This window comes from Somniosus microcephalus, chromosome 4 (genome assembly GCF_052327205.1).
Source record: "Somniosus microcephalus isolate GS21.2 chromosome 4, FLI_Smic_1.0, whole genome shotgun sequence".
Classification (NCBI taxonomy): Eukaryota; Metazoa; Chordata; class Chondrichthyes; order Squaliformes; family Somniosidae; genus Somniosus; species Somniosus microcephalus.
In genome coordinates, this window is record NC_140990.1 from 352,638,940 (window position 1) to 352,663,881 (window position 24,942).

Consider the following 24,942-nt stretch of genomic DNA (forward strand, 5'->3'; position numbering starts at 1 on the left):
GCAGACTCTTATTTTGAAAGTTTCAGTCACAATCATTCCAGTTGGTAGGATCCTGGGTCTAGCAACCACATTCAACCCACACCTCAGTATAAAACACTGCCAATTTACTCTTCCATCTTTCCTTTTCCGCAAATAGCTTTGGGATACACTATGGAATGATAATTGCATTGTAAATATTTTTTAAATGGCCTCTATATTTCTTCAATGGACCAAAATAAGAGATCTATCTTGATGGGTCCCACATCATAATCTATGCTCAGTCACTTACAAGTTTCTATTTAATGCAATAAATCGCCAATTGAGGCAAAACCCAATTACTCTACCTTTGTTTCCATGCTGCTACATTTCCTCATAGGATATGCCCAAAATATTCTAACAAGCCTCTTGAGACGGCTTATTAAATCCCTTCTCCAAATCCATATACAGTACTTCTACTGTATTCCTTTTATCTGTCTAGTCATCTCTTCAAAAGGTCGTTAAATTGATCAAACACAAGTTTTCTATAACAAATCCATGCTGGCTGTCCTTGATTAATGCATGCATTTCTAAATTTTATCTTGAAATATGGATTCTAAAAGTTTGTCCCAACTAATGTTATTTTAACTGGTCTATAGTTACCTGGTTTAACCTTCTCCTTTTTGAACCAAGGTGTTAAATTGGCGAAGCTCCACACCCATGGCACAATATGCGGAGGACTGAAAAACTGTTCCCAGAGCATCTGCTTAATTCCTCCCTGACTTCTTTCAATAGCCTAAGGTGTATGTCAGCAGGGCTCGCTAACACACCCATCTCGGGTTCTGCTCATTTTTTGTTAAAGAACCAATTCCTTTTCTGCAATTATTTCTAATAATCGTTCCATATCCTCACGTACACCTAGTCTCACTTCCACCACCATTTGTAGAAAATACAAAATGTTTAATATTTACAATATACTCCCCACAATTAGACTGCCACCATCGTCCAACTGGTCCTATTTCCTTCAGTGTGCCAGTGCAGCCTTCGGTCGCCTGAGGAAGAGTGTGTTTGAAGACCAGGACCTCAAACCCGGCACCAAGCTCATGGTCTACAGAGCAGTAGTGATACCCGCCCTCCTGTATGCCTCAGAGACATGGACCATGTACAGCAGACACCTCAAAGCACTGGAGAGGTACCACCAACGCTGCCTCCGCAAGATCCTGCAAATCCATTGGCAGGATAGGCGCACCAACGTCAGTGTTCTCGCTCAGGCCAACATCCCCAGCATCGAAGCTTTGACCACGCTCGATCAGCTCCGATGGACGGATCACATCGTTCGCATGCCCGATACGAGACTCCCAAAACAAGCGCTCTACTCTGAGCTCCGACACGGCGAGAGAGCCCCAGGTGGGCAGAGGAAACGCTTCAAGGACACCCTCAAAGCCTTCTTGAAAAATTGCAACATCCCCACCGACACCTGGGAATCCCTGGCCCAAGACCGTACAAAGTGGAGGAGAAGCATCCGGGAAGGCGCCGAATACCTCGAGTCTCTTCGCCTGGAGCAAGCAGAAGCCAAGCGCAAACAGCGGAAGGAGCGCACGTCAACCCAAGCACCCCACCCACCCACCCGCCCCTTCAACCACCGTCTGCCCCACCTGTGACAGAGACTGTAGGTCCTGCATTGGACTCATCAGTCACCTGAGAACTCATTTTTAATGTGGAAGCAAGTCATCCTCGGTTCCCGAGGGACTGCCTAAAAGAGGTCCCATTTTCTAACTTTCCTTTTATTGTTCATATGACTATAAAAGGTCCATATTATTTCCTTTTATATTACCCGCTGCCTTTTTTCATATCCATATTAGCCCTTTTAATCTCCCTCTTTACCTCCCCCAAAGCTTTTCCTGGTTTTCCTTTGTATTGTTAGCATCCCTTTTAAGTTTCAGCTTAGTTTTTAGCTCTCTATTTTTCGATGGAACTCTTATTCTTGGTGCCTTATAGAAATATATTTATTTTGTACTTTTGTATTTAAAGACTTCCCACTATTGATTTATTGGTCCATTTTTTAAACTTTTCAGTCCACTTATTTTGGGCCAGATCCCTTCCTTTTGCTGCCAGTGCATGCACTTCAATCAGAAAGCAAGAGCTATAATGCATTTACAGTGAATTTCAGAAATAAATGAAATCCAAAGTGCTTCTGTCTTTGCCCATTCATCCAATATTTGGGTTTCAAAACTTCATAGAAAGGATTCCATGAAATGAATAATTACTGGAAATTATCACCAGTCACTGTCACTAAATAATACTGCCGGCAACAGTCATATCTTTCATATTTATTTGTGTACAAAGTCCATATAAGGTTCAAAAGAAACTACTGTGGTCTGCAAAACAAATATAAACTGAAGCTGTAACCAGAGCTGATGCAACACACCTTACGTTCTGTCTTGCTATCGCTGGAAAGTCACCATTTTGACAGTAGTTGCAGACTCTTTTTTCAAAAATAAAAATCAATGATTTGAAGTCTTGGTCATTAAAAGGACAATTAAACCAAGATTATACTTACAAGCAGGAAGGTCCCTTTCTGCTGCAGTCCCTTTGTGTTTGTGTCTGGCTAGAAATGTTTCCAGGAAAATGCACTAGGCGATTTGAGATCCAGCTGTTCGCCAGTGCATCTTTCTGTCTCACGATAAGGTTTAAAAAAAGACAGGACATCGAATAACTACACCATGATAGCAAAAGGGTGAAGGATGAATGATGAATAAGGGTTTCGACCTGAAATGTTAACTCTGTTTCTTTCTCTCTCCACGGATGTTGCCTGGCCTGCTGAGTTTTTCCAGCTTTTTCTGTTGTTATTTGAAATAACTACACCAAATTGATTTTAAAAAATAAATAGAGGAAATGGTTTTGGAATGGCTCACACGCATAGCACAGAGCACAGGAATTTCCTCTGATCAGCACAACATCTCAGAGAAAGAAACCTGGTAGTGAAAACCCTAGACCAGCCGTGTGCAACTCTTTAAACCAACAAGGGACTGTCTCGTTTCCATGAACACCATAAATAGTATGCAGGTCGCTTTATACTTCTGAACAAATGGTGTTGAGGTGAAGAATCAGACTTTTCTCTCTGCCAGTTTACTCTACATTTCTCCACACTGTGCAATCACCACAGGAAGTTTAGGCTTGTTGCTGGGTCCAGCGGGAACATTCTGCAGGCAGAAGATATAGAAATCATCAGAGAACCATAGAAATTTACAGCACAGAAGGAGGCCATTTTGCCCATCGTGTCCGTGCCGGTCGACAAAGAGCTATTCACCCTAACCCCACTTTCCAACTCCTGGTCCGTAGCCTTGCAGGTTACGGCACTTCAAGTGCATATCCACGTACTTTTTAAACGTGGTGGAGGTCTCTGCCTCCACCACCCTTTCAGGCAGTGAGTTTCAGACCCCCACCACCCTCGGTGAAAAAATTTCTCCTCAAATCCCCTCTACACCTCTGACCAATTACAGGAAACTTTCGTTTAACCGGAGGTTAAAATGTCCAGAAAGCTCTATCCACCGGCAAAATTCAGGAGTCGGTTCAGATAAGATTTTTTACTTCTCGTTGCTTTTTTTCCTCCAGTCGTGGCCCTGCAAGGTCGAGCTGAAGCTGTTGCTTAGCTACAGAGACGCTTGCAAGCTACGCCGACTGTTAGCAACAGGGTTTGTTGCTTCACACGGAGCTCAGAAGCTCCGTATGTTTTAACATTAGCGCTGGTTTCTCCGGCAGTTTTGATGGAATGGCAACAGCTCGGTCCCGTCAGTGCCGGATACCAGAAAGTTAAATCTATGCCCCCTGTAGTGTATGTACCTTTAAGAGCCCTGCGTACTGTAATACCGGTAGTGACCACTCGGGTATATAAGCCTGTATAGCGTCTTGTATCTTTTAGTTCACCTCCAGACTTTGTTCAGTAAACACCTGTTAAACCAACTCCTGCATTCCATGTCTCCATTAACACACGGATACAACAGTGGCGACGAATTGGAAACGGACTTACTTGCAATTCGGCAGCACCTCAAGGATATCGATTCCTCAGACGAAGGTCGAAGAAAAAAACCTGTGGTTTCACCAGCTAGCCGGGCTGGTGGCAGGTACTGCACTAATCCTTCCTGGGCGGCGGGCTGGGGCTCGATCGGCTGGCTCTGCAGCGGTGCCGAGCAGCGAGTCGGAAGGCGGAGGCAAACAGAGATGGAGGGTGGAGCACTCGGGAGACGGCCGGCGCTGCAAAGCAGGTCGGCGTTCGGACCAAGCAGAGGGAGGGAAAAGTCCCAGAGAGTCCGGCGGGAACGAGTCTCCACCTATTAAAAATATCTGTGTAAATAAAAACCGCGGAGAACGTTGTCAGCAGCGGCAGGAAAGCGCGGGAGACGCCATTTTTTTCTCGGCAGGGAAGAAAGGAAAGCGCGGGAGGTGCCATTTTTGATTTTCAGGATGCCTAAGACTGGCAATATTACTGCTTTCGATAGTGATAGAGGATTGGACCACACATGTGGAAAGAGTGGAGGTATATTGCACAGCGAATGAAGTAGAGGATGATAAAAAGGCATCGGTACTTCTAAATCTGATGGGCGCAAAGACATACGGGCTGTTACGAAACTTAATCACTCCAGCCAAACCGATGGACAAGAATTTTAAGGAGATTGTTGATACCCTACAGGAGCACTTAAACCCAACACCGCTGCTGATAGCAGAATGATTCAAATTCTTCAGGAGGAATCAGCACAAGAATGAAAGTAACGCTGATTACCTCACGGAATTAAGAAAGCTGTCAAAGCACTGCCAATTCGGGGCAGGACTGGCAGATTCTCTACGAGACAAATTCGTCTGTGGTCTCCTAAGCGAAGGAACACAGAAAAGGCTACTTTCTGAGAAAGATTTGACACTGGACAAGGCTCTCAGTGTGGCTGTATCATACGAAGCAGCAGCAAGAGCAGCTGCAGAGATACAGCAAAAGCCACAGGACTTCAGCACCCATGAAATGACACAGGGTTGCGAGAGATGTTATCCCTGCGGCAGATCCACCCATGACCAGAGGGACTGCTGGTTCAAGGACAAAGCATGCAGGCAATGCGGAAAGATGGGACACATTGCACGTGTATGCCGATCTGGAAACAAAAAATCCATTGACAGAAAAAAAAAATCAATAAGGAAAAGTACAGAAAGGTACAAATGATGACGGACAGTAGCTCCGAAGACCAGAAGAGCGATAGCGACTCCGGAAACAAGAGACTAAGCTGTCTCAAATTACATAATGTAATTGCCAAAGAAGATTACCAGACCATTTGGGTTACCCTCACGATAGCGGGGTCCCCAGTTAAAATGGAGCTAGATACAGGATCAGCTCTGACCGTCATAAGTCGATGGGATTACGAGCGGCTATTTCCGCATATACCTTTGAAAGACACATCCATTATCTTGAAGACATATACGGGGCAGAAAGTATACCCCAGAGGGAAAATAAGGGTGCCTGTTTTATACAACGGCAAGGAAATACAGAAGTTGTATTTATACGTTCTGCAAGATGGTGGTCCACCGGGAATGGAACAGGAAGATACGTTTAGACTGGCACTCCATTCAGGCACTGACGGTGACCAGTAAGATAAAAAATGATGATGACGTCATACCTGAACAATTAAAAGACATCTTGGCTAACGCCAAAGAAGTGTTTCAACAGGAACTAGGAACCTTGAAAGGCGTCACCGCCTCAATAAAAGTGGAAGATGCGGCAATTCCCAAGTTTTTTAAGGCAAGGCCGGTGCCATACGCAATTCGTCCAGCAGTTGAGGCAGAGCTGGAGAATTTGGAAAAAGCAGGCGTGTTATCCAAGGTAGATTGGAGCGAGTGGGCAACACCCATCGTCCCGGTCATGAAGAAAACGTTGAATAATGATAAATCTGAAGAACAGAGAAAAATTCGCACCTGTGGGGACTTCAAGGTGACTGTAAACCCGGTCCTTCACACGATACAGTATCCTTTTCCGAGGATAGAAGATATTTTCGCCTCACTATCCGGAGGGAAACATTTCACCAAAATTGACTTGGCACAGGCATATCTACAGATGGAGGTTGAGGAGGCCTCTAAAAAGTATCTCACGATAAACACACACAAAGGCCTGTACCAGTACAATCGACTGGTTTTCGGAGTAGCATCCGCTCCAGCTATCTGGCAAAGAGCTATGGAGCAAGTCTTCCAAGGGATTCCGGGGACTCAATGCTACCTAGACGACATCCTTGTAACAGGAGAAAACGACAACGAGCACCTTGCCAATTTGGAGCAGGTGCTCACTAGGCTGAGAGAACGGGGCCTACGAGCAAATCGCCCCAAGTGCAAATTTTTCCAGAAACAAATATCATATTGTGGCCATATAATTAACGAAGAAGGGTTGCATAAGTCACCTGAAAAAATTGAAGCGGTCATAAAAGCCCCAGCACCTGAAAATGTCTCACAATTAAGATCGTTCCTGGGATTGATAAATTATTATCATAAATTTTTACCAAACTTGTCAACTGTTCTGCACCCTCTTAACGCACTGCTACAAACGGGAGTAATTTGGAAATGGAGCGAAGACTGTAAACGTGCCTTCCATAAATGCAAAGGCTTGATCACGTCCAAGGAAGTGTTGGCTCATTACAACCCATCACTGCCAATCAGACTGGCGTGCGATGCATCCCCTTACGGCGTAGGAGCGGTATTATCGCATAGATTCCCTGATGGCTCGGAGCGGCCGATAGCTTTTGCGTCACGCTCATTGAACTCAGCTGAGCGTAACTATGCCCAGATCGACAGGGAGGCACTCAGCCTGGTGTGGGGGGTGAAGAAATTCAACCATTACCTACACGGACAAAAATTTACCTTGTTGACTGACCATCAACCCCTCGTCTCCATATTCAACCCTAAAAAGGGCGTTCCCATTGTGGTAAACCACCGTTTGTATTCCACTGTGTACATGCCTGGACATGCCTCGGCTGACTCCTCCCACAAGTCCTAGTATAAAGGTGACTGCTCCCCAGCCCTTTTTATTTCTGGACCGGTCGACCACTCGAGGCAGACCTTCATTCTTATGTTAATAAAAGCCTTTAGTTACTCTCTTAACTCTCAGTCTTTTATGAGTAATTGATAGCGCATCACCCATTATGACAGCGCAAAGGCTACAGAGGTGGTCCCTTTTCCTAGGGGCACACCAATATGACATAGAATACAAAGGAACAAAACAGCATGGGAATGCTGACGGTTTATCGCGCCTACTGTTGCCAACGGTAGAAGAGGCACCTACAGTGGACCCAGTGGAGATGTTCCACTCAACCATAGTGGAATGTCTACCAGTAACAAATTCTACTATTGAAAAGGAAACGAGAAATGACCCGACTCTCTCACGAGTCTACGATTTAACGGTGAAGGGATGGCCAGCACATGGCGAACCACTGTTGCCAGCATTCTCGCAAAGAAGAGAACAGCTGTCAGTGTGCCGAGGAACCTTGATGTGTGGATCCAGAGTGGTGATTCCACCCAAACTCCAGGATAAAGTACTAAAGGAGCTTCATGAGGGGCATCTGGGTGGAGTGAAAATGAAGAACCTAGCCAGAGCGTTTGTGTGGTGGCCAGGTATCGATGGAGACATCGAAGAAATGACCAAGAGCTGTCTAGGATACCAGAAGGTCCAAAACGCCCCACCACAAGCCCCTCTACATCCATGGGAGTGGCCCTCATCTCCATGGCAAAGGGTACATATCGACTTTGCTGGTCCATTTATGGACTCAATGTTCTTAATCGTGGTTGATGCACACTCCAAGTGGCCGGAGGTAATAAAGATGTCCTCCACCACCACGGAAAAAACCATCACAGTATTAAGGACCATATTTGCCAGGAATGGGCTGCCTGAACAGATCTGTTCTGATAATGGACCGCAATTTGTGTCCGAAGAATTCAGGAAGTTCTTAAAAAACAATGGGGTTAAGCACTACACGTCCGCCCCATACCATCCCGCCACCAATGGATTAGCTGAAAGGTTTGTCCAGACCTTCAAGAAGGCCATAAAGGCCATGGGTAATGAAGACATAAATCTACAACATAAGGTAGATAACTTCTTGTTTGCGTACAGGAATGCAACACATGTGGTTACAAACCAAGCTCCCGCCATGATGTTTTTCAATTGAAGACCAAGATGCCGGCTGGATTTGATCAAGCCAAACATCAGAAGGGACGTAGAGAACCGGCAATTTCAAGGCATGAATGAAAGGTCAACTAGAACCTTCCAGATAGGTCAACAAATTTTGGCCCGGGACTACCGTACCGAGAAATGGCAGCCTGGAACTATTTGCACACGACTAGGACCGCTGATGTATACCGTGGACATTGGTGAAAGCATAATAAGGCGCCATGCTGACCAGATCATAGAGTCATCCGAAAAGGGACAACCTACACCACAACTCTCTACACCTAATGATGAAGCAGAGATACCCATAGTATCTACCTCCGATCCGGTGATACTGGAACCAGATGAACCCGACACTGGCATTCAAGCCGAATCGACCTTGCCAAAAGAACCTACTGCACCACCGAGGCGTTATCCGGACCGAGTCAGGAAGCCTCCAGAGAGACTGACTTATAATTGATTAACTGCAGCAAATGTGTAGATTATTGTTCTTGTAAACATGTTAATTAATGATTACTTAAAATGTTATGTACTAATTATCTAAAAGGGGAGGAATTGTAGTGTATGTACCTTTAAGAGCCCTATGTACTGTAATACCGGTAGTGACCACTCGGGTATATAAGCCTGTATAGCGTCTTGTATCTTTTAGTTCACCTCCAGACTTTGTTCAGTAAACACCTGTTAAACCAACTCCTGCATTCCGTGTCTCCATTAACACACGGATACAACACCCCCTAGTTATTGACCCTTCTGCTAAAGGAAATAGGTCCTTCCTATCCACTCTATCTAGGCCCCATATAATTTTATACACCTCAATCAAGTTTCCCCTCAGCCTCCTCTGTTCCAAAGAACCCCCCCCCAGCCTATCCAATCTTTCCTCATAGCTCAAATTCCCCAGCCCAGGCAACATCCTCATAAATCTCCTCTGCACCGTCTCTAGTGCAATCACATCCTTCCTGTAATGTGATGACCAGAACTGCACACAGTATTCTAGCTACCGCCTAGCTAGTGTTTTATACAATTCAAGCATAACCTCCCTGGCTCTTATATTCTATGCCTCGGCTAATAAAGGCAAGTATCCTGTATGCCTTCTTAACTACCTTATCTACCTGTCCTGCTACCTTCCGGGATCTGTGGACATGCACTCCAAGGTCCCTCTGATCTTCTGCATTTCTCAGTGTCCTACCATTTATAGTGTATTCCCTTGCATTGTTAGCCCTCCCCAAATGCATTACCTCACACTTCTCCAGATTCAATTTGCCAATGTGTTCTCCAGATTGAATTCCATTTGCCAATGTTCTGCCCACCTGACCAGTCCATTGATATCTTTCTGCAGTCTGCAGCTTTCTTCATCATTATCAACCACACAGCCAATTTTTGTATCATCTGCAGACTTCTTAATCATACTTCCTTCATTCAAGTCCAAATCATTGATATATGCCACAAAAAGCAAAGGACCCAGTACTGAGCCCTGCGGAACCCCACTGGAAACAGCCTTCCAGTCACAAAATCACCCTTCGACCATTACCCTTTGTTTCCTGCCTCAGCCAATTTTGGATCCAACTTGCCACTTTGCCTTGGATCCCATGGGCTTTCACTTCGTGACCAGTCTGTCATGCGGGACCTTATCAAAAGCCTTGCTAAAATCCATGTAGACTACAAACGCACTACCCTCATTGACCCTCCTTGTTACCTCCTCAAAAAATTCAATCAAGTTAGTCAGACACGACCTTCCCTTAACAAATCCATGCTGACTGTCCCTGATTAATCCGTGTTTTTCTAAATGAAGATTTATCCTGTCCCTCAGAATTTTTTCCAATATTTTTCCCACCACCGAGGTTAGGCTGACTAGCCTGTAATTACTCGGTCGATCCCTTTCTCCCTTTTTAAACAACGCTACCATGTTAGCAGTCCTTCAGTCCTCTGGCACCACACCTGTAGCCAGAGAGGATTGGAAAATGATGGTTAAAGCCTCTGCTATTTCCTCTCTAACTTCTCCTAACAATCTGGGATACATTTCATCCGGGCCTGGGGATTTATCCACTTTCAAAGCTGCTAACCCCCTTAATATTTCCTCTTTCATTATGTTTATTTCATCTAATATTTCACGCTCCTCCTCCCTGATTGCAATGACTACATAATAAACAGGAAAATGATCCTATAGAACAGGCTGCTTTATTTCCAGAATCACAAACTTAGTAAACTAGTCAATCTTTAATATGGTTACATATGGGGAGTCAAAACCAAGTGCAGCATTCAGATGAAGCATAGTTAGAGAGCAGGTGAATAATGAAAGTAGGCCAAGAATGATGGAGGTGGTGGCCAGGAAACATTCAGGATGATAAGGGATAGACACAGGGAGCGGTCTGGTAACAAAGGAAATGATGTTGTCCAGTTGGGGGCTGGGCGTAGGGATGGTAAGGGAAAAGGTTAGTCAGAGGCTGGGTATTTCTGACGAGTGGGTGACCTCCTGACTCCCAAAGCCTCGCCACCACCGACAAGGCACAAGTCAGGAGTGTGATGGAATACTCTCCACTTGCCTGGATGAGTGCAGCTCCAACAACACTCAAGAAGCTCAACACCATCCAGGACAAAGTAGCCTGCTTGATCGTCACTTCACCCAGAAGCCTAAAGATCGACCGTCTTAACCACTGGTACACCGTGGCTGTAGTGTGTGATATCTACAGGAGGCACTGCAGCAACTTGCCACGGATTCTTCGGCAGCACCTCCCAAATCCACCACCCAGAAGGACGAGGGCAGCAGGTGCATGGGAACACCATCACTTCCAAGTCAATCACCATCCTGACTTGGACATGTATCACTATTCCTTTATTGTCGCTGGGTCAAAAATCCTAGCACTCCCAATCAGACTAGTCTGATAGGCACCTTGGAACATTTTACTATGGTAAAGGCACTGTATAAATGCAAGTTGTTGATGTTGGACCAATTGAAACTTCCGAGTGAGTTTGATGCAATTTTGTTGGGTAAGGAAATCAAAGGGATATGGAGCTATGGGAGGTAATGGGGTAGAGGTACAGATCAGCCATGATCTAATAGAATAGCAGAAGAGACTTGAATTTGGATGATCAGCCATGATCTCATTAAATGGCAGAGCAGGCTCGAGGGGCCGAATGGCCTACTCCTGCTCCTATCTTCTATATTTCTATGTTTCTAACAGCCAGAATCACACGCAAGGGTGCAGTTTCACATCACATGGTTCAAATTGAACAGCATGGGGTTAAAAATTGCCAAAATGGCACTCTGAGGTGAGGTGTTAACAAAATGCTCCTCAGCTTGCTGGGGTTACAAAAGCCTAGAATGGACTAAGATTGGTATGCAAGAACTGCACCAGGAAATGGGGGCCTTGCTTGTGCGCAAGTGGGCGCGCACTAGTTGCTGCGGCTTTCCTTCTGTCGAAGGCCTGTGGTTTTCACACCATCAGAGGTAAAATAGTGGCAGTGATTCCATGGATAATATTTGGTTCAGTTGACAATGCTGAGTTTTTGCATGCCACTAGGTCGCTGTTGAGGAACTTGGACCAGGAGCAGCCTGCCAGCCATCCGGAGTACAGAAAATGATGAACAAATACACTATGGAACACTTTTACTCCAATCCTGCCAAGACCATAAAGTTGTGATTTTTGGAATGCAATTGGTTAAGGTTAAAGTTGGTTGTAATATTAAGTTAACATCCTAATGGAGTTTTAGCTCAATCGCTCGCAGGGGTCAGGGAGGAATCTGTGGACTGTTGGAGAGTTATATCCTCTCAAAACTTTACCTCCCTCAGGGGATTAGACAATGTGGGGAAAAATTCATGAGTGCAACTACACATAGGTTTTTGGCAAGAGTCTGTATGATTGACTGAATGGCCTTTTCTTGGTCCATACTCCATGCTCTAGTTATTATGCTGCATCTTATTTATCGGAACCAGGAAAGAATGGTCCTTTTAACCACCTGCACCCGCCCCCACAGTCCTCACTGAAAAACCCACGTCATTTTTTTTTATTTTTTTTTTTAGATGAAATACATGTGCACATTAGATGCAAACCAAATTATTTTGGCAGCAGACACTACCTAAACATTTCTTGCATAGCAAATATTTAACTTAGCGACATTATTTGCTTTTCAGCTATAAATATTACCAAAATAGATTGCTGCTTACCTCAATTTTCCTCATTACAAGCAATCCATCAATTATTTTACCTGGATAAAATAAGATTTTTTAAATAGTATTAGTAGTTCTTTCTAAAGACTAAATACATTCTAAATGTTTTAAGTGTAACCTTACAAGGGAGGTGCAGTGGCACAGGGAGCTCCTGGTGCAAGGTATCTGTAACAGACCAAGTGGCTGCACTTAAGTTTTTCCGCACGATGAATTCTTGTCCTGATCTATGCTGACAGGGAAAGAGCGCTGAGCAGAAACCAAGCTCGTCCCGCAGGGCGGACAGGAAAACATGCGCAGGCGACTCCACCCAGAACATTTCAGCACTCCCTAGTGGCCAGCTACAGAATAGCATTGGCACAGGCCATGGAGCAGATTGTATGGCGATCTCCTCAGTTGGAGAATCACATCAAGACTCCGAGAGGAGAGTTAAAATGCACAAGTACGGAGAAGAAATGCTAACATTTTCTTTTTTAATATTGATTTCCCAACATGTTTTTCTGTAGAAACATCTGGAAACATTTCCATTTCCACAAATGAGAATCATCGACTTCATGAAGAACAAAAAAGCCGTTCTGCCCTCTCTCATCATCAAAACAGCAGTTTTGGAAGGTAAATTCCAAAATTGTCGGCATGTAGTCTGTAGGATGCTACAGTCTCAAGATACCTTCTCAAGGGCAACTAGGGATGGGCAATAAATGCTGGCCTTGCCAGCGACACCCACATCCCATGAACGAAAAATAAAAATATATAAACCTTAAGGTACTCCAGAACAGATTCTGGTGGCTTTAGGAGTGCTACATTTGGCCTCAACTCCACCGGATTAGGGAGGGGGAAATTAGCCAGGATTCCTGCTCCTGGTCACTACCCAGTAAGCCCGACTAGAATTCTGGGCATTGGATGATAACAGAATCAGGATTACTATGATGCCTCATTTCAACTCACTTGCAAGGGAGCACATGAGGAATAGCCACTTTGGTGAGGTACTTGGCATTATCAAAACAGGTTCATCACCGGTCAGTAATTTGGGGCTCCCACAATCTACCTCGTTAACTTTAGCTCCCAAGAATGATTGTGGCAGGGATGACACGGAGACATAGTGACAAACAGATTGGAAGGTTAAATGCGTGGCAGAAAGAGTGGTGTGGGAGACAGGAGTTTCGATTCATGGGGCACTGGAGCCAGTACTGACGAAAGAGGGAGCTGTTCCATTGTGACAGGCTCTACTTAAACCGGATTCGGACCAGAGCCCTGGCGAATAAAATAACTAGGAGTTGGATAAGTACCTGAAAGAAAACAATTTGCAGCACTAGGGGAAAGGGTGGAGGAGTGGAACTAGCTGAAGTAAGCTTGCAGAGAGCCGACACGGATCCGACGGGCCAAATGCCCTTCTTCCGTGCTGTAACCATTCTATGATTCTATACTTATCCAACTCCCTTTTGAAAGCCGTGATTGAGTCTGCCTCCACCACCCTTTCAGGCAGTGCATTCCAGATCCTAACCACTCGCTGAGTAAAATGTTTTCCTCATGTCATCTTTGGTTCTTCTGCCAATCACAACAACAATTTGTATTTATATAGCGACTTTAACGTAGTAAAACATCCCAAGGCACTGCACAGGAGTATTTTAAGACAACAAATTTGACCCCGATCCACATAAGGATTAATTAGGGCAGGTGACCAAAAGCTTGGTCAAAGAGGTAGGTTTTAAGGAGCATCTTAAAAGGAGGAAAGGGAGGTAGCGAGGCGGAGAGATTTAGGCAGGGAATTCCAGAGCTTAGGGCCTAAGAAACAGACGGCACGGCCACCAAAGGTTGAGCGATTATAATCAGAGATGGTCAAGAGGGCAGAATTAGAGGAGCACAGATATCTCAGGGGGCTGTGGGGCTGGAGGAGATTACAGAGATAGGGAGGGGCGAGGCCATGGAGGGATTTGAAAACAAGGATAAGAATTTTGAAATCGAGGCGCTGCTTAACCGGGAGCCAATGGAGGTCAGTGAGCACAGGAGAGATGGGCAAACGGGACTTGGTGCGAGTTAAGACACGGGCAACCAAGTTTTGGATGACCTCAAGTTTACGTAGGGTGGAATGTGGGAGGCCAGCCAGGAGTGCGTTGGAATAGTCAAGTCTAGTGATAACAAAGGCATGGATGAGGGTTTCAGCAGCGGATAAGCTGAGGCAAGAGCGGAGACGGGCGATATTACGGAAGTGGAAGTAGGCGGTCTTTGTTATGCTGCGGCTATGTGGTCGGAAGCTCATTTCAGGGTCAAATATGACACCAAGGTCTCGAACAGTGTGGTTCAGCCTCAGACAGATGTTAGGGAGAGGGATGGAGTCAGTGTCATGGGAACGGTGTTTGTGGCAGGAACCGAAAACAATGGCTTCGGTCTTCCCAATATTTAATTGAAGAAAATTTTTGCTCATCCAGAACTGTATGTCGGACAAGCAGTCTGACAATTTAGAGATGGCGGAAGGGTCGAGAGAAGAGGTAGTGAGGTAGAGCTGGGTGTCGTCAGCGTACATGTGGAAACTGATGCTGTGTTTACAGATGATGTCGCCAAGGGGCAACATGTAGATGAGAAATTGGAGGGGGCCAAGGATAGATCTTTGAGGGGCACCAGAGGCAATGATGTGGGAGCGGGAAGAGAAGCTGTTGCAGGTGATTCGCTGGCTACGATTAGATAGATAAGAATGGAACCAAGCGAATGCAGTCCCACCCAGCTGGACGATGATGGAGAGGCGTTGGAGAAGGATGGAGTGGTCAACCGTGTTAAAGGCTGCAGACAAGTCAAGAAGGAGGAGGGATAGTTTACCTTTGTCACAGTCACAAAGGACGTCATTTGTGACTTTGACGAGAGCTGTTTTGCTACTGTGGCAATAGCGGAAACCTGATTGGAGGGATTCAAACATGGAATTGCGGGAAAGATCGGCACGGATTTGGGAGACGACAACACGTTCAAGGACTTGAGAGGAAAGGGAGGTTGGAGATGGGGCAGTAGTTTGCAAGGACGGTGGGATTAAAGGTTGTTTTTTTGAGGAGAGGAGTGATGATGGCAGATTTGATGGAGAAGGGGACAGTACTGGAGGAGCGAGAACTGTTAACAATATCAGCTAACATGGGACTTCACCTTAAATCTGTGTCCTCTGGTTCTCGACCCTTCTGCCAATGGGAACAGTTTCTCTCTATCTACTCTGTCCAGAACCCTCATGATTTTGAACACCTCTATCAAATCTCCTTGCAACCTTCTCTGCTCTGAGAACAACCCCAGCTTCTCTAGTCTATCCACGTAACTGAAGTTCCTCATCCCTGCAATCATTCTCGTAAATCTTTTCTGCACCGTCTATAAGACTTTCACATCCTTCCTAAAGTGTGGCACCCAGAATTGGACACAATACTCCAGTTGTGGCCGAACCAGTGCTTTATACAAGATCATCATAATTTCCACGCTTTTGTACTCTATACCTCTGTTCATGAAGCCCAGGAACCCGTAAGCTTTTTTAACTGCTTTCTCAACCTGCCCTGCCACCTTCAACAATTTGTGCACATATACCCCCAGGTCTCTCTGTTCATGCACCTCGTTTAGAATTGTACCCTTTAGTTTATATGTCCTCTCCTCATTCTTTGTACCAAAATGTATCACTTCGCACTTCTCTGCATTAAATTTCATCTGCCCTGTGTCCGCCCATTCCACCAGTCTGTCTATGTCCTCTTGAAGTCTATCACTCTCCTCCTCACTGTTCACTATACTTCCAAGTTTTGCGTTATCTGCAAATTTTGAAATTGTGCCCTGTACACTCACATCTTGACGGGATTGAAGGCCGATAAATCCCCAGGGCCTGATAATCTACATCCTAGGGTACTTAAGTGGCCCTACAAATAGTAGATGCATTGCTGTTCATCTTCCAAAATTCGATAGACTCTGGAGCAGTTCCCATGGATTGGAGGGTAATGTTACCCCACTATTCAAAAAAGGTGGTAGAGAGAAAACGGGGAATTATAGACCAGTAAGCCTGACATCGGCAGTGGGGAAAATGCTAGAATCCATTGTGAAAGATGTAATAGCAGAGCACTTGGAAAACAGTGACAGGATCGGACAAAGTCAACATGGATTTACAAAAGGTAAATCGTACTTGACTAAACTACTGGAATTTTTTGAGGATGTAACTGGTAGAATAGATAAGGGAGAACCAGTGGATGTGGTGTATTTGGACTTTCAGAAGGCTTTCGATAAGGTCCCGCATAAGAGATTAGCGTGTAAAGTTAAGGCACATGGGATTGGGGGGCAAGGTACTGACTTGGATAAAGAACTGGTTGGCAGACAGGAAGCAAAGAGTTGGAATAAACGGCTCTTTTTCCAAGTGGCAGGCAGTGACTAGTGGGGTACTGCAGGGATCGGTCCTAGGACCCCAGCTATTCACAATATACAGGCATATAAATGATCTAAATGAGGGAACTAGATGTAATATCTCCAAGTTTGCAGATGACACAAAGCTGGGTGGGCGTGTGTGCTGTGAGGAGGATGCCGAGAAACTCCAGTATGATTTGGACAGGTTGGGTGATTGGGCAGAAGCATGGCAGATGCAGTATAATGTGGATAAATGCGAGGTTATCCACTTTGGTGGCAAAAACAGGAAGGCAGATTATTATCTGAACGGCAATAGATTGGGAGAAGGGGAAGTGCAACGAGACCTGGGTGTCCTTGTGCACCAGTCACTGAAGGTAAGCATAAGCATGCAGGTGGTTAAGGCGGCAAATGGTATGTTGGCCTTCGTAGCGAGAGGGTTTGAGTACAAGAACAAGGATGTCTTGCTGCAGTTGTACAGGGCCTTGGTGAGACCACACCCTGAGTATTGTGTGCAGTTTTGGTCGCCTTATCTGAGGAAGGATATACTACCCTTAGAGGGAGTGCAACGAAGGTTCACTAGACAAATTCCTGGGATTGCCCTATGAGGAGAGATCGAGTAGACCAGACCTATATTCCCTAGAGTTTAGAAGACTGAGAGGTGATCTCAATGAAATATTTAAAATCCTTAAGGGGCTTGACAGGGTAGATACTGGGAGGATGTTTCCCCTGGCTGGAGAGTCTAGAACTAGGGGTCAAAGTCTAAGAATAAGGGGTCAGCCATTTAGGACTGAGAGGAGGAGAAATTTCTTCACTCAAAGGGTTGTGAATCTTTGGAATTCTCTACCCCAGAGAGCTGTGGAGGCTCAGTCACTGATTATATTCAAGACAAATTGATAGATTTTTGAATACTAAGGAAATCAAGGGATATGGGGATAGTGCAGGAAGGTGGAGTTGAGGTAGCGCATGAGCCACGTTTTATTGAATGGTGGAGAAGGCTCAAAGGGCCGTATGGCCTAATCCTGCTCCTATTTCTTATGTTCTGAGACAGAGTTCTGTTGCATGGTTTTATTTGTAAAATCTGGACAAAAAGTGTGGAAATCTGACACTTCTGTATTTAATGAATGATTTACTTTTCTATTGGCTCTAAATCTGTAGCCACATTCCCAGGTCAATGGACAACTGCTTCAAATGAAATCCTTTCCTTACCGAAAACAACATGCTTCCCATCAAGCCAATCACATTTAGAGCACGTAATAAAGAACTGACAACCGTTTGTATTTGGGCCACTGTTTGCCTGTTAGAGATACAAAAAAATAACTTGGTTAATACAGTACTTAAATGGAAAGTTTCAATATCATTTTAGGGTTTCCATCCTTAACAAATACAAATTTTAAATTGGAGTGAATTTTACAGAAAGGTTACATAAATAATGAGGCTCCCTTACCATGGACAAGAGACCAGGGGCATTGTGTTTGAGTCTGAAGTTTTCATCAGCAAACGGCCCTCTGTAAATGCTGCATACACCGGTTCCATCTCCCTATGGGCAAGACATTAGCAGCACTGCATTGATATATTTACACAGTAGAAGAGCAAAGTATCAGCAAATGCAAAAGAGAAAACATTTTGTAGAAAATAAATGAGTTATTTCCTACAATTTCTACCAGGAAGAATGTAAAGCATGTGGGAAGTGCATCTGTTCCATCTGATTTAGTTATCTCATTTTGAAACAGCAGTGAGAGCTTTACAAATGATTTCAGGCCCATACGATGAAGGGGAAAAGTCAGCCAGGACTGGTCTGCCTGATGTGAGTGAGTGTAAGTGTAATCAAGTGTAATATTTAAAGCAGAATGATGAGCTGTTATTGGTGTACAATAACTTGCAATACGTTACTTACATTTACAAAGTCTCCCCCTTGTATCATGAAGTCCTTGATTACCCTGAAAAATAAAAGTACTCTATTGCAGTAATGCAATGGAACTAAGGCACAATTGCTTTACAGAATCAATCACAGCTACAATTACTTGAAACTGTAGCAAGAATGTATTTGAATATACATGAAAAACAATACAAATTAAAAGCAAAAAACTGCAAATCAAAGAATCATAGAATGGTTACAGCACAGAAGGCAGCCATTCGGCCCGTGCCGGCTCTCTGCAAGAGCACTTCAGCTAGTCCCACTCCCCTGCCCTTTCCCCGTAGCCCTGCAAATTTTTCTCCTTCAGGTACTTATCCAATTCCCTTTTGAAAGCCACGATTGAGTCTGCCTCCACCACCCTTTCAGGCAGTGCATTCCACATCCTAACCACTCGCTGCGTAAAAAAGTTTTCCCTCATGTCGTCTTTGGTTCTTTTGCCACTTAAACCTGTGTCCTCTGGTCCTCGACCCTCCCACCAATGGGCACAGTTTCTCTCTATCTACTCTGTCTAGACCCATCATGATTTTGAACACCTCTATCAAATCTCCTCTCAAGCTTCTCTGCTTCATGGAGAACAACCCCAGCTTCTCGTCTATACACGCAACTGAAGTTCCTCATCCTCGGAACCATTCTCGTAAATATTTTCTGCACCCTCTCGAAGGCCTTCACATCCTTCCTAAAATGCGGTGCCCAGAATTGGACACGATATTCCAGTTGAGGCCGAACCAATGTTTAATAAAGGTTCATCATAACTTCCTTGTTTTTGTACTCTATGCCTCTATTTATGAAGCCCAGTATCCCGTATGCTTTTTTAACCGCTTTCTCAACCTGCCCTGCCACCTTCAACAATTTGTGCATATACACCCCCAGGTCTCTCTGTTTACACACCCCCTTTAGGATTGTACCCTTTAGTTTATATTGACTCTCCTCGTTCTTACCAAAATGTATCACTTCGCACTTCTCTGCATTAAATTTCATCTGCCACATGTCCGCCCATTTCACCAGCCTGTATGTCCTCTTGAAGTCTATCACTAACCTCCTCACTGTTCACTATACTTCCAAGTTTTGTGTCATCTGCAAATTTTGAAATTGTGCCCTGTACACCCAAGTCCAAGTCATTAATATATATCAAGAAAAGCAGTGGTCCTAGAACCGACCCCTGGGGAACACCACTGTACACCTTCCTCCAGTCCGAAAAACAACCGTTCACCACTGCTCTCTGTTTCCTGTCACTTAGCCAATTTCATGCTGCCACTGTCCCTTTGCATTTTATATAGTGCCTTTCACGACCACCGGACGTCTCAAAGCACTTTACAGCCAATGAAGTACCTTTGAAGTGGAGTCACTGTTGTAATGTGGGAAACGCGGCAGCCAATTTGCGCACAGCAAGCTCCCACAAACAGCAATGTGATAATAACCAGATAATCAGTTTTTGTTATGCTGGTCGAGGGATAAATATTGGCCCCAGGACACCGGGGAGAAGTCCCCTGCAGACGGGGCCACGGTTTAACGTCTCATCCGAAAGACGGCACCTCCGACAGTGCAGCACTCCCTCAGTACTGCATTGGAATGTCAACCTAGCTTTATGTGCTCAAGTCCCTGGAGTGGGACTTGAACCCACAACCTTCTGACTCAGAGGCAAATGTGCTACCAACTGAGCCACGACTGACACTTTACACCATGGGCTTCAACTTTGCTGGCAAGCCTATTATGTGGCACTTTATCAAACGCCTTTTGGAAGTCCATGTACGCCACGTCAACCGCAGTGCCCTCATCAACACTCTGTTACCTCATCAAAAAACTCGATCAAGTTAGCTAAACACGGTTTGCCTTTAACAAATCTGTGCTGGCTTTCCTTAATTATTCCACACTTGTCCAAGTGACTGTTCATTTTGGCCCGGATTATCTTTTCTAAAAGCTTCCCCATGACTGAGGCTAAACTGACTTGCCTGTAGTTGTTGGGTTTATCCTTACACCCTTTTTTGAACAAGGGTGTAACATTTGCAATTCTCCAGTCCTCTGGCACCACTGCTGTATCTAAGGAGGATTGGAAGATTATGGCCAGTACCTCCGTGATTTTCACCTTAATTTCCCTCAGCATCCTAGGATGCATCCCATCCGGTCCTGGTGACTTACCTACTTTAAGTACAGCCAGCCTTTCTAGTTCCTCCTCTATCAATTTTTATCCCATCCAGTGTCTCCACTACCTCTTCTTTCACTATGACTTTGGCAGCATCTTCTTCCTTGGTGAAGACAGATGCAAAGTACTCATTTAGTACCTCAGCCATGCCCTCTGCATCCATGCATAGGTCACCTTTCCGGTCCCTAATCGGCTCCACCCCTCTTCTTACTACCAGTTTACTATTTATATGCCTATAGAAAACTTTTGAATTCTCTTTTATGTTAGCTGCCAATCTATTCTCATACTCTCTCTTTGCCCCTCTTATTTTTTTCCCCCCACTTCCCCTCTGAACTTTCTATATTCAGCCTGATTCTCACTTGTATTCTCAACCTGACATCTGTCATATGCGCTCTTTTTCTGCTTCATCTTACTCTCTATCTCTTTCGTCATCCAGGGAGCCCTGACTTTGGTTGCCCTACCTTTCTCTCTCCTCCCCCGCCCCCCCCCTTCCCGGGAATGTACCTCGACTGTACCTGAACCATCTCCTCTTTAAAGGTAGCCCATTGTTCTATTACAGTTTTGCCTGCCATTCTTTGATTCCAATTTACCCGGGCCAGATCCATTCTCAACCCACTGAAATTGGCGTTCCTCCAATTAAGCATTTTTACTCTAGATTGCTCCCTGTCCTTTTCCATAGCTAATCTAAACCTTATGATATGATCACTGTTCCCTAAATGTTCCCCTACTGACACTTGCTCCACCTCATTCCGCAGAACCAGATCCAGCAATGCCTCCTTCCTCATTGGGCCGGAAACATACTGATCAAGAAAGTTTTCCTGAACACACTTCAGAAATTCTTCCCCCTCTCTGCCCTTTACACTATTACTATCCCAGTCTAAATTAGGATAGTTGAAGTTCCCCATTATCACTACTCTATAGTTCTTGCAACTCGCTGTAATTTCCTTGCAAGTTTGCTCCTCTATATCCTTCCATCTAGTTGGCAGCCTATAGAATACACCTAGTAGTGTAATGGCACCTCTATTATTTCTTAACTCTAACCAAATAGATTCTGTCCCCTCCAGGACATCCTCTCTCTCCAGCACTGTAACATTCTCCTTACCAAGAGTGCCACCTCACCTCCTCTCCTTCCCTATCTTTCCTGAACAGCTTATATCCAGAAATATTTAATACCAAATTCTGCCCTTTTTTGAGCCGGGGTCCGTTATCGCCACAACATCATAATCCCATGTGGCTATTTGCGCCTGTAGCTCACCAACCTTATTTACCAGGCTTCTTGTGTTTCCACACATGCACTATAAACCTCTTGGACCTTCTTGTATTCTCTTAATCTGACCCCACCGAATACCAGGCTATTTCTTACTCTAGTGCTAGCTGTCTCTCCCAATCCTTTCTGCACTTTGTTTCTGCCTTCTAATGGTACAGTCTGGTGCCCCCTGCCAAATTAGTTTAAATACTGGAAATCAAATAAAAACACAAAATGCTGGAAACGCTCAACTGGCCAGTCAGCATCTGTACAGAGAACAGAGGAGCTAATGTTTTAGGTGTAACCATTCATTAGAACTGGAAAAAATTACAGATGAACAGCATTTAAAACTGAACATAAAGTGAGGGAAAAGGCAATAAAAGAGATAAATGTGAGAAGAAATAGATTTCTTCCCTAAACCCCTTTGCTTCTCCACCTTCCTCACCTCCTTCAAGACCCTCCTTAAAATCCACCTCTTTGGGCTTAACATCTATTTTATTTGTTGATTACTTTTCTGAAGTGCCTTGGGCTGTTTTTTTCTACATTAAAAAAGAGCTATATAAATGCATGTTGTCGTAGAAGAAGAATGATCTGTAAAGTACTTAAAAAGAAAATAGGAGATGGTTAAATGGCTAAAGCAATATTAACAAGAGATGATAGGAAAGAGCATTCTAAAAAGGAATTAAAAGACATTTGAGAGAGACGGAGAACATGTGAATAGCCAAGACAACTGGGTGGGTGTGAGGGAGGTCTAAAATGGAAATAGGAGGGCCTGGCAAAGTGGAACAGAATCGAGCACTTTACCAAATTGGCCTGTTTCCATTACAGACCTGCATTAGCTTGTCACACATGTTTGTTTTCTTTGGAACAGAGGAAGCTGAGGGGAGACTTGATTGAGGTGTATAAAATTATGAGGGGCCTAGATAGCGTGGATAGGAAGGAGCTATTCCCCCTAGCAGAGAGGTCAATAACCAGGGGCCATAGATTTAAAGTAATTGGTAGAAGGATTAGAGGGGAGTTGAGGAGAACTTTTTTCACCCAAAGGGTGGTGGGGGTCTGGAACTCACTGCCTGAAAGGGTGGTCGAGGCAGAAACCATCATCACATTTAAAAAGTACGTGGATATGCACTTGAAGTGCCGCAACCTACAGGACTATGGACCAAGAGCTGGAAAGTGGGATTAGGCTGGATAGCTCTTCGGCCGGCACAGACACGATGGGCCGAATGGCCTCCTTCTGTGGTGTAAATTTCTATTATTCTATGTTTTCTCCTACCACCTTCGGTCTTTTAGCTATCTCCTGTTTTCCTCTTAAGCACTTTACAGGTCATTCTACTTTCTCTCCAGTATGTTTTCCCCCTCCCTCTTCCACCTTCTGTTTCTTTTTAATTGCTGTTCATCTGTAATTTTGTTCCAATTCTGAGGAAGGGTTACACCTGAAACATTAACTTGCCTGTTGTCCCCATAGATGCCAACTGACCATTTTTTGTTTTTCATACATGACGAAATAGTTCCGCAGATCCAAATCTTACAACAAAAATCTTTGCATTAAACATACAAATATCCTAGAATAGACAAATGTAAAATCGAGTTTTGCTCTTCCCCACAAGTGGAAACACTCTCTCTGTATCTACTCTATCAAACCCTTTCATAATCTTAAAGGCCTCTATTAGGTCACCCCTCAGCGATCTCTTTTCAAGAAAAAATCCAGCCTGTTCATCCTTTCCTGATAGTTATAACCTCGCAGTTCAGGTATAATTCTTGTAAATCTTTTTTGCAGCCTCTCCAATGCCTCCTGTTTATAATATGGTGACCAGAACTGCACACAATACTCACCAGTGTGGTCTAACCAAGGTACGATACAAGATTATAATAAGCCAGAATCCAGTGTCAAAGGTTCTCTGTTGAATCCCTGAGTCTTGCTACATTTACCTAAACACTGGGCAAATAAAGACACACTCTGGTCCATAAGGGACCCAAGATCTTACGGAGTGGTGAATGAAGCTGACCCCTCGTGCTATAACTATGTCAAAACCCAAAATGCAAAACTGGGATTAAAAAGAGTCTTCAATTTCAGGGCATACCTGTGGAACGTACTTCCTTTGTAACCTATAGGGACACCATCCTTCCTGTTGAAAAAAAAAGCCATCTTCAATCCATGGAGTTAATAGATTAATTCAAGGTACAGGAAACTCTCGTTTAAACGTCACTTAAATATCTGGAATTCTCTATTAACTGGCAAAGTTCATACTCCGAAAACAACACCTCAATAACCGGAAATGTTGCCGAGTCCAAGTCTCCCGTGGTGGCCGAGTTAGTCAGTGGGGGTAGTTCTCCAAACTGCCACTACTTGGCTTCTTGGCGCTGTCGGAAGTCCGAACACCTCAATAACAGGAGTCTGACTCTCCCGCGCTGCCGGTGGTCTCTTTAACACAACATTCTGTAGGTGAGTACCCAATTATACTGCACATTTTTTTATTTTTGTTTGTTAAAAATAGCCTCGGTAGATAACCCTCTCCGTCATCCGGAATTTTTAATCAACCGGCACCATCCCGATCCCGTCGGTGCTGGATACCAAAGAGTTTCCTGTACTTGAAACTGACACAAATTGCTAATCTTGAAGCTTGTGGGTCTTATCTAATTAAAACTCCAATCCAAAAATCAGTAGAGGCTGGACCCCAGAACACAAATTAAACAACTGCATTTAGCCGGCTGAGATGCAGTCAGCAAAATCATTTCAGTGATAGCTGCTTGTCACTGGTGCATAACCTATTATATAACTGATCGAACAGTGGCAAATGAGGGGACAGTGAGCAAGAGTATATAGCAGAAGGCATGCTCGAGTACCGCCCATGTGTGGAGAATAAGCATTCACAACCATCATTTACCACATGGTGATTTCTTACCCACTCTTCACTCACCTGCATGAGTAGAATATACAACATAGCTCCCTGATGACAGCTGGTAAATCACTGGTCAGTGTGGAGACTTACTTATT

General features: G+C 44.4%; 1 protein-coding gene across 1 annotated transcript; it reads right to left on the reverse strand.

Annotated features, from left to right (window-relative positions):
- Nucleotides 1-2,265: 2,265 nt before the first annotated feature.
- On the reverse strand, nucleotides 2,266-24,113 carry LOC147120768 (peptidyl-prolyl cis-trans isomerase H-like). Its single transcript, XM_085987005.1, has 6 exons — nucleotides 24,029-24,113; nucleotides 18,541-18,583; nucleotides 18,091-18,183; nucleotides 17,853-17,940; nucleotides 12,303-12,343; nucleotides 2,266-3,158 (listed from the first exon to the last, which is right to left on the reverse strand). Exons 1-6 carry the CDS (start codon nucleotides 24,091-24,093, stop codon nucleotides 3,090-3,092), a joined length of 399 nt encoding a protein of 132 aa, XP_085843131.1. The 5' UTR covers nucleotides 24,094-24,113; the 3' UTR covers nucleotides 2,266-3,089.
- Between the last annotated feature and the right edge of the window lie 829 nt (nucleotides 24,114-24,942).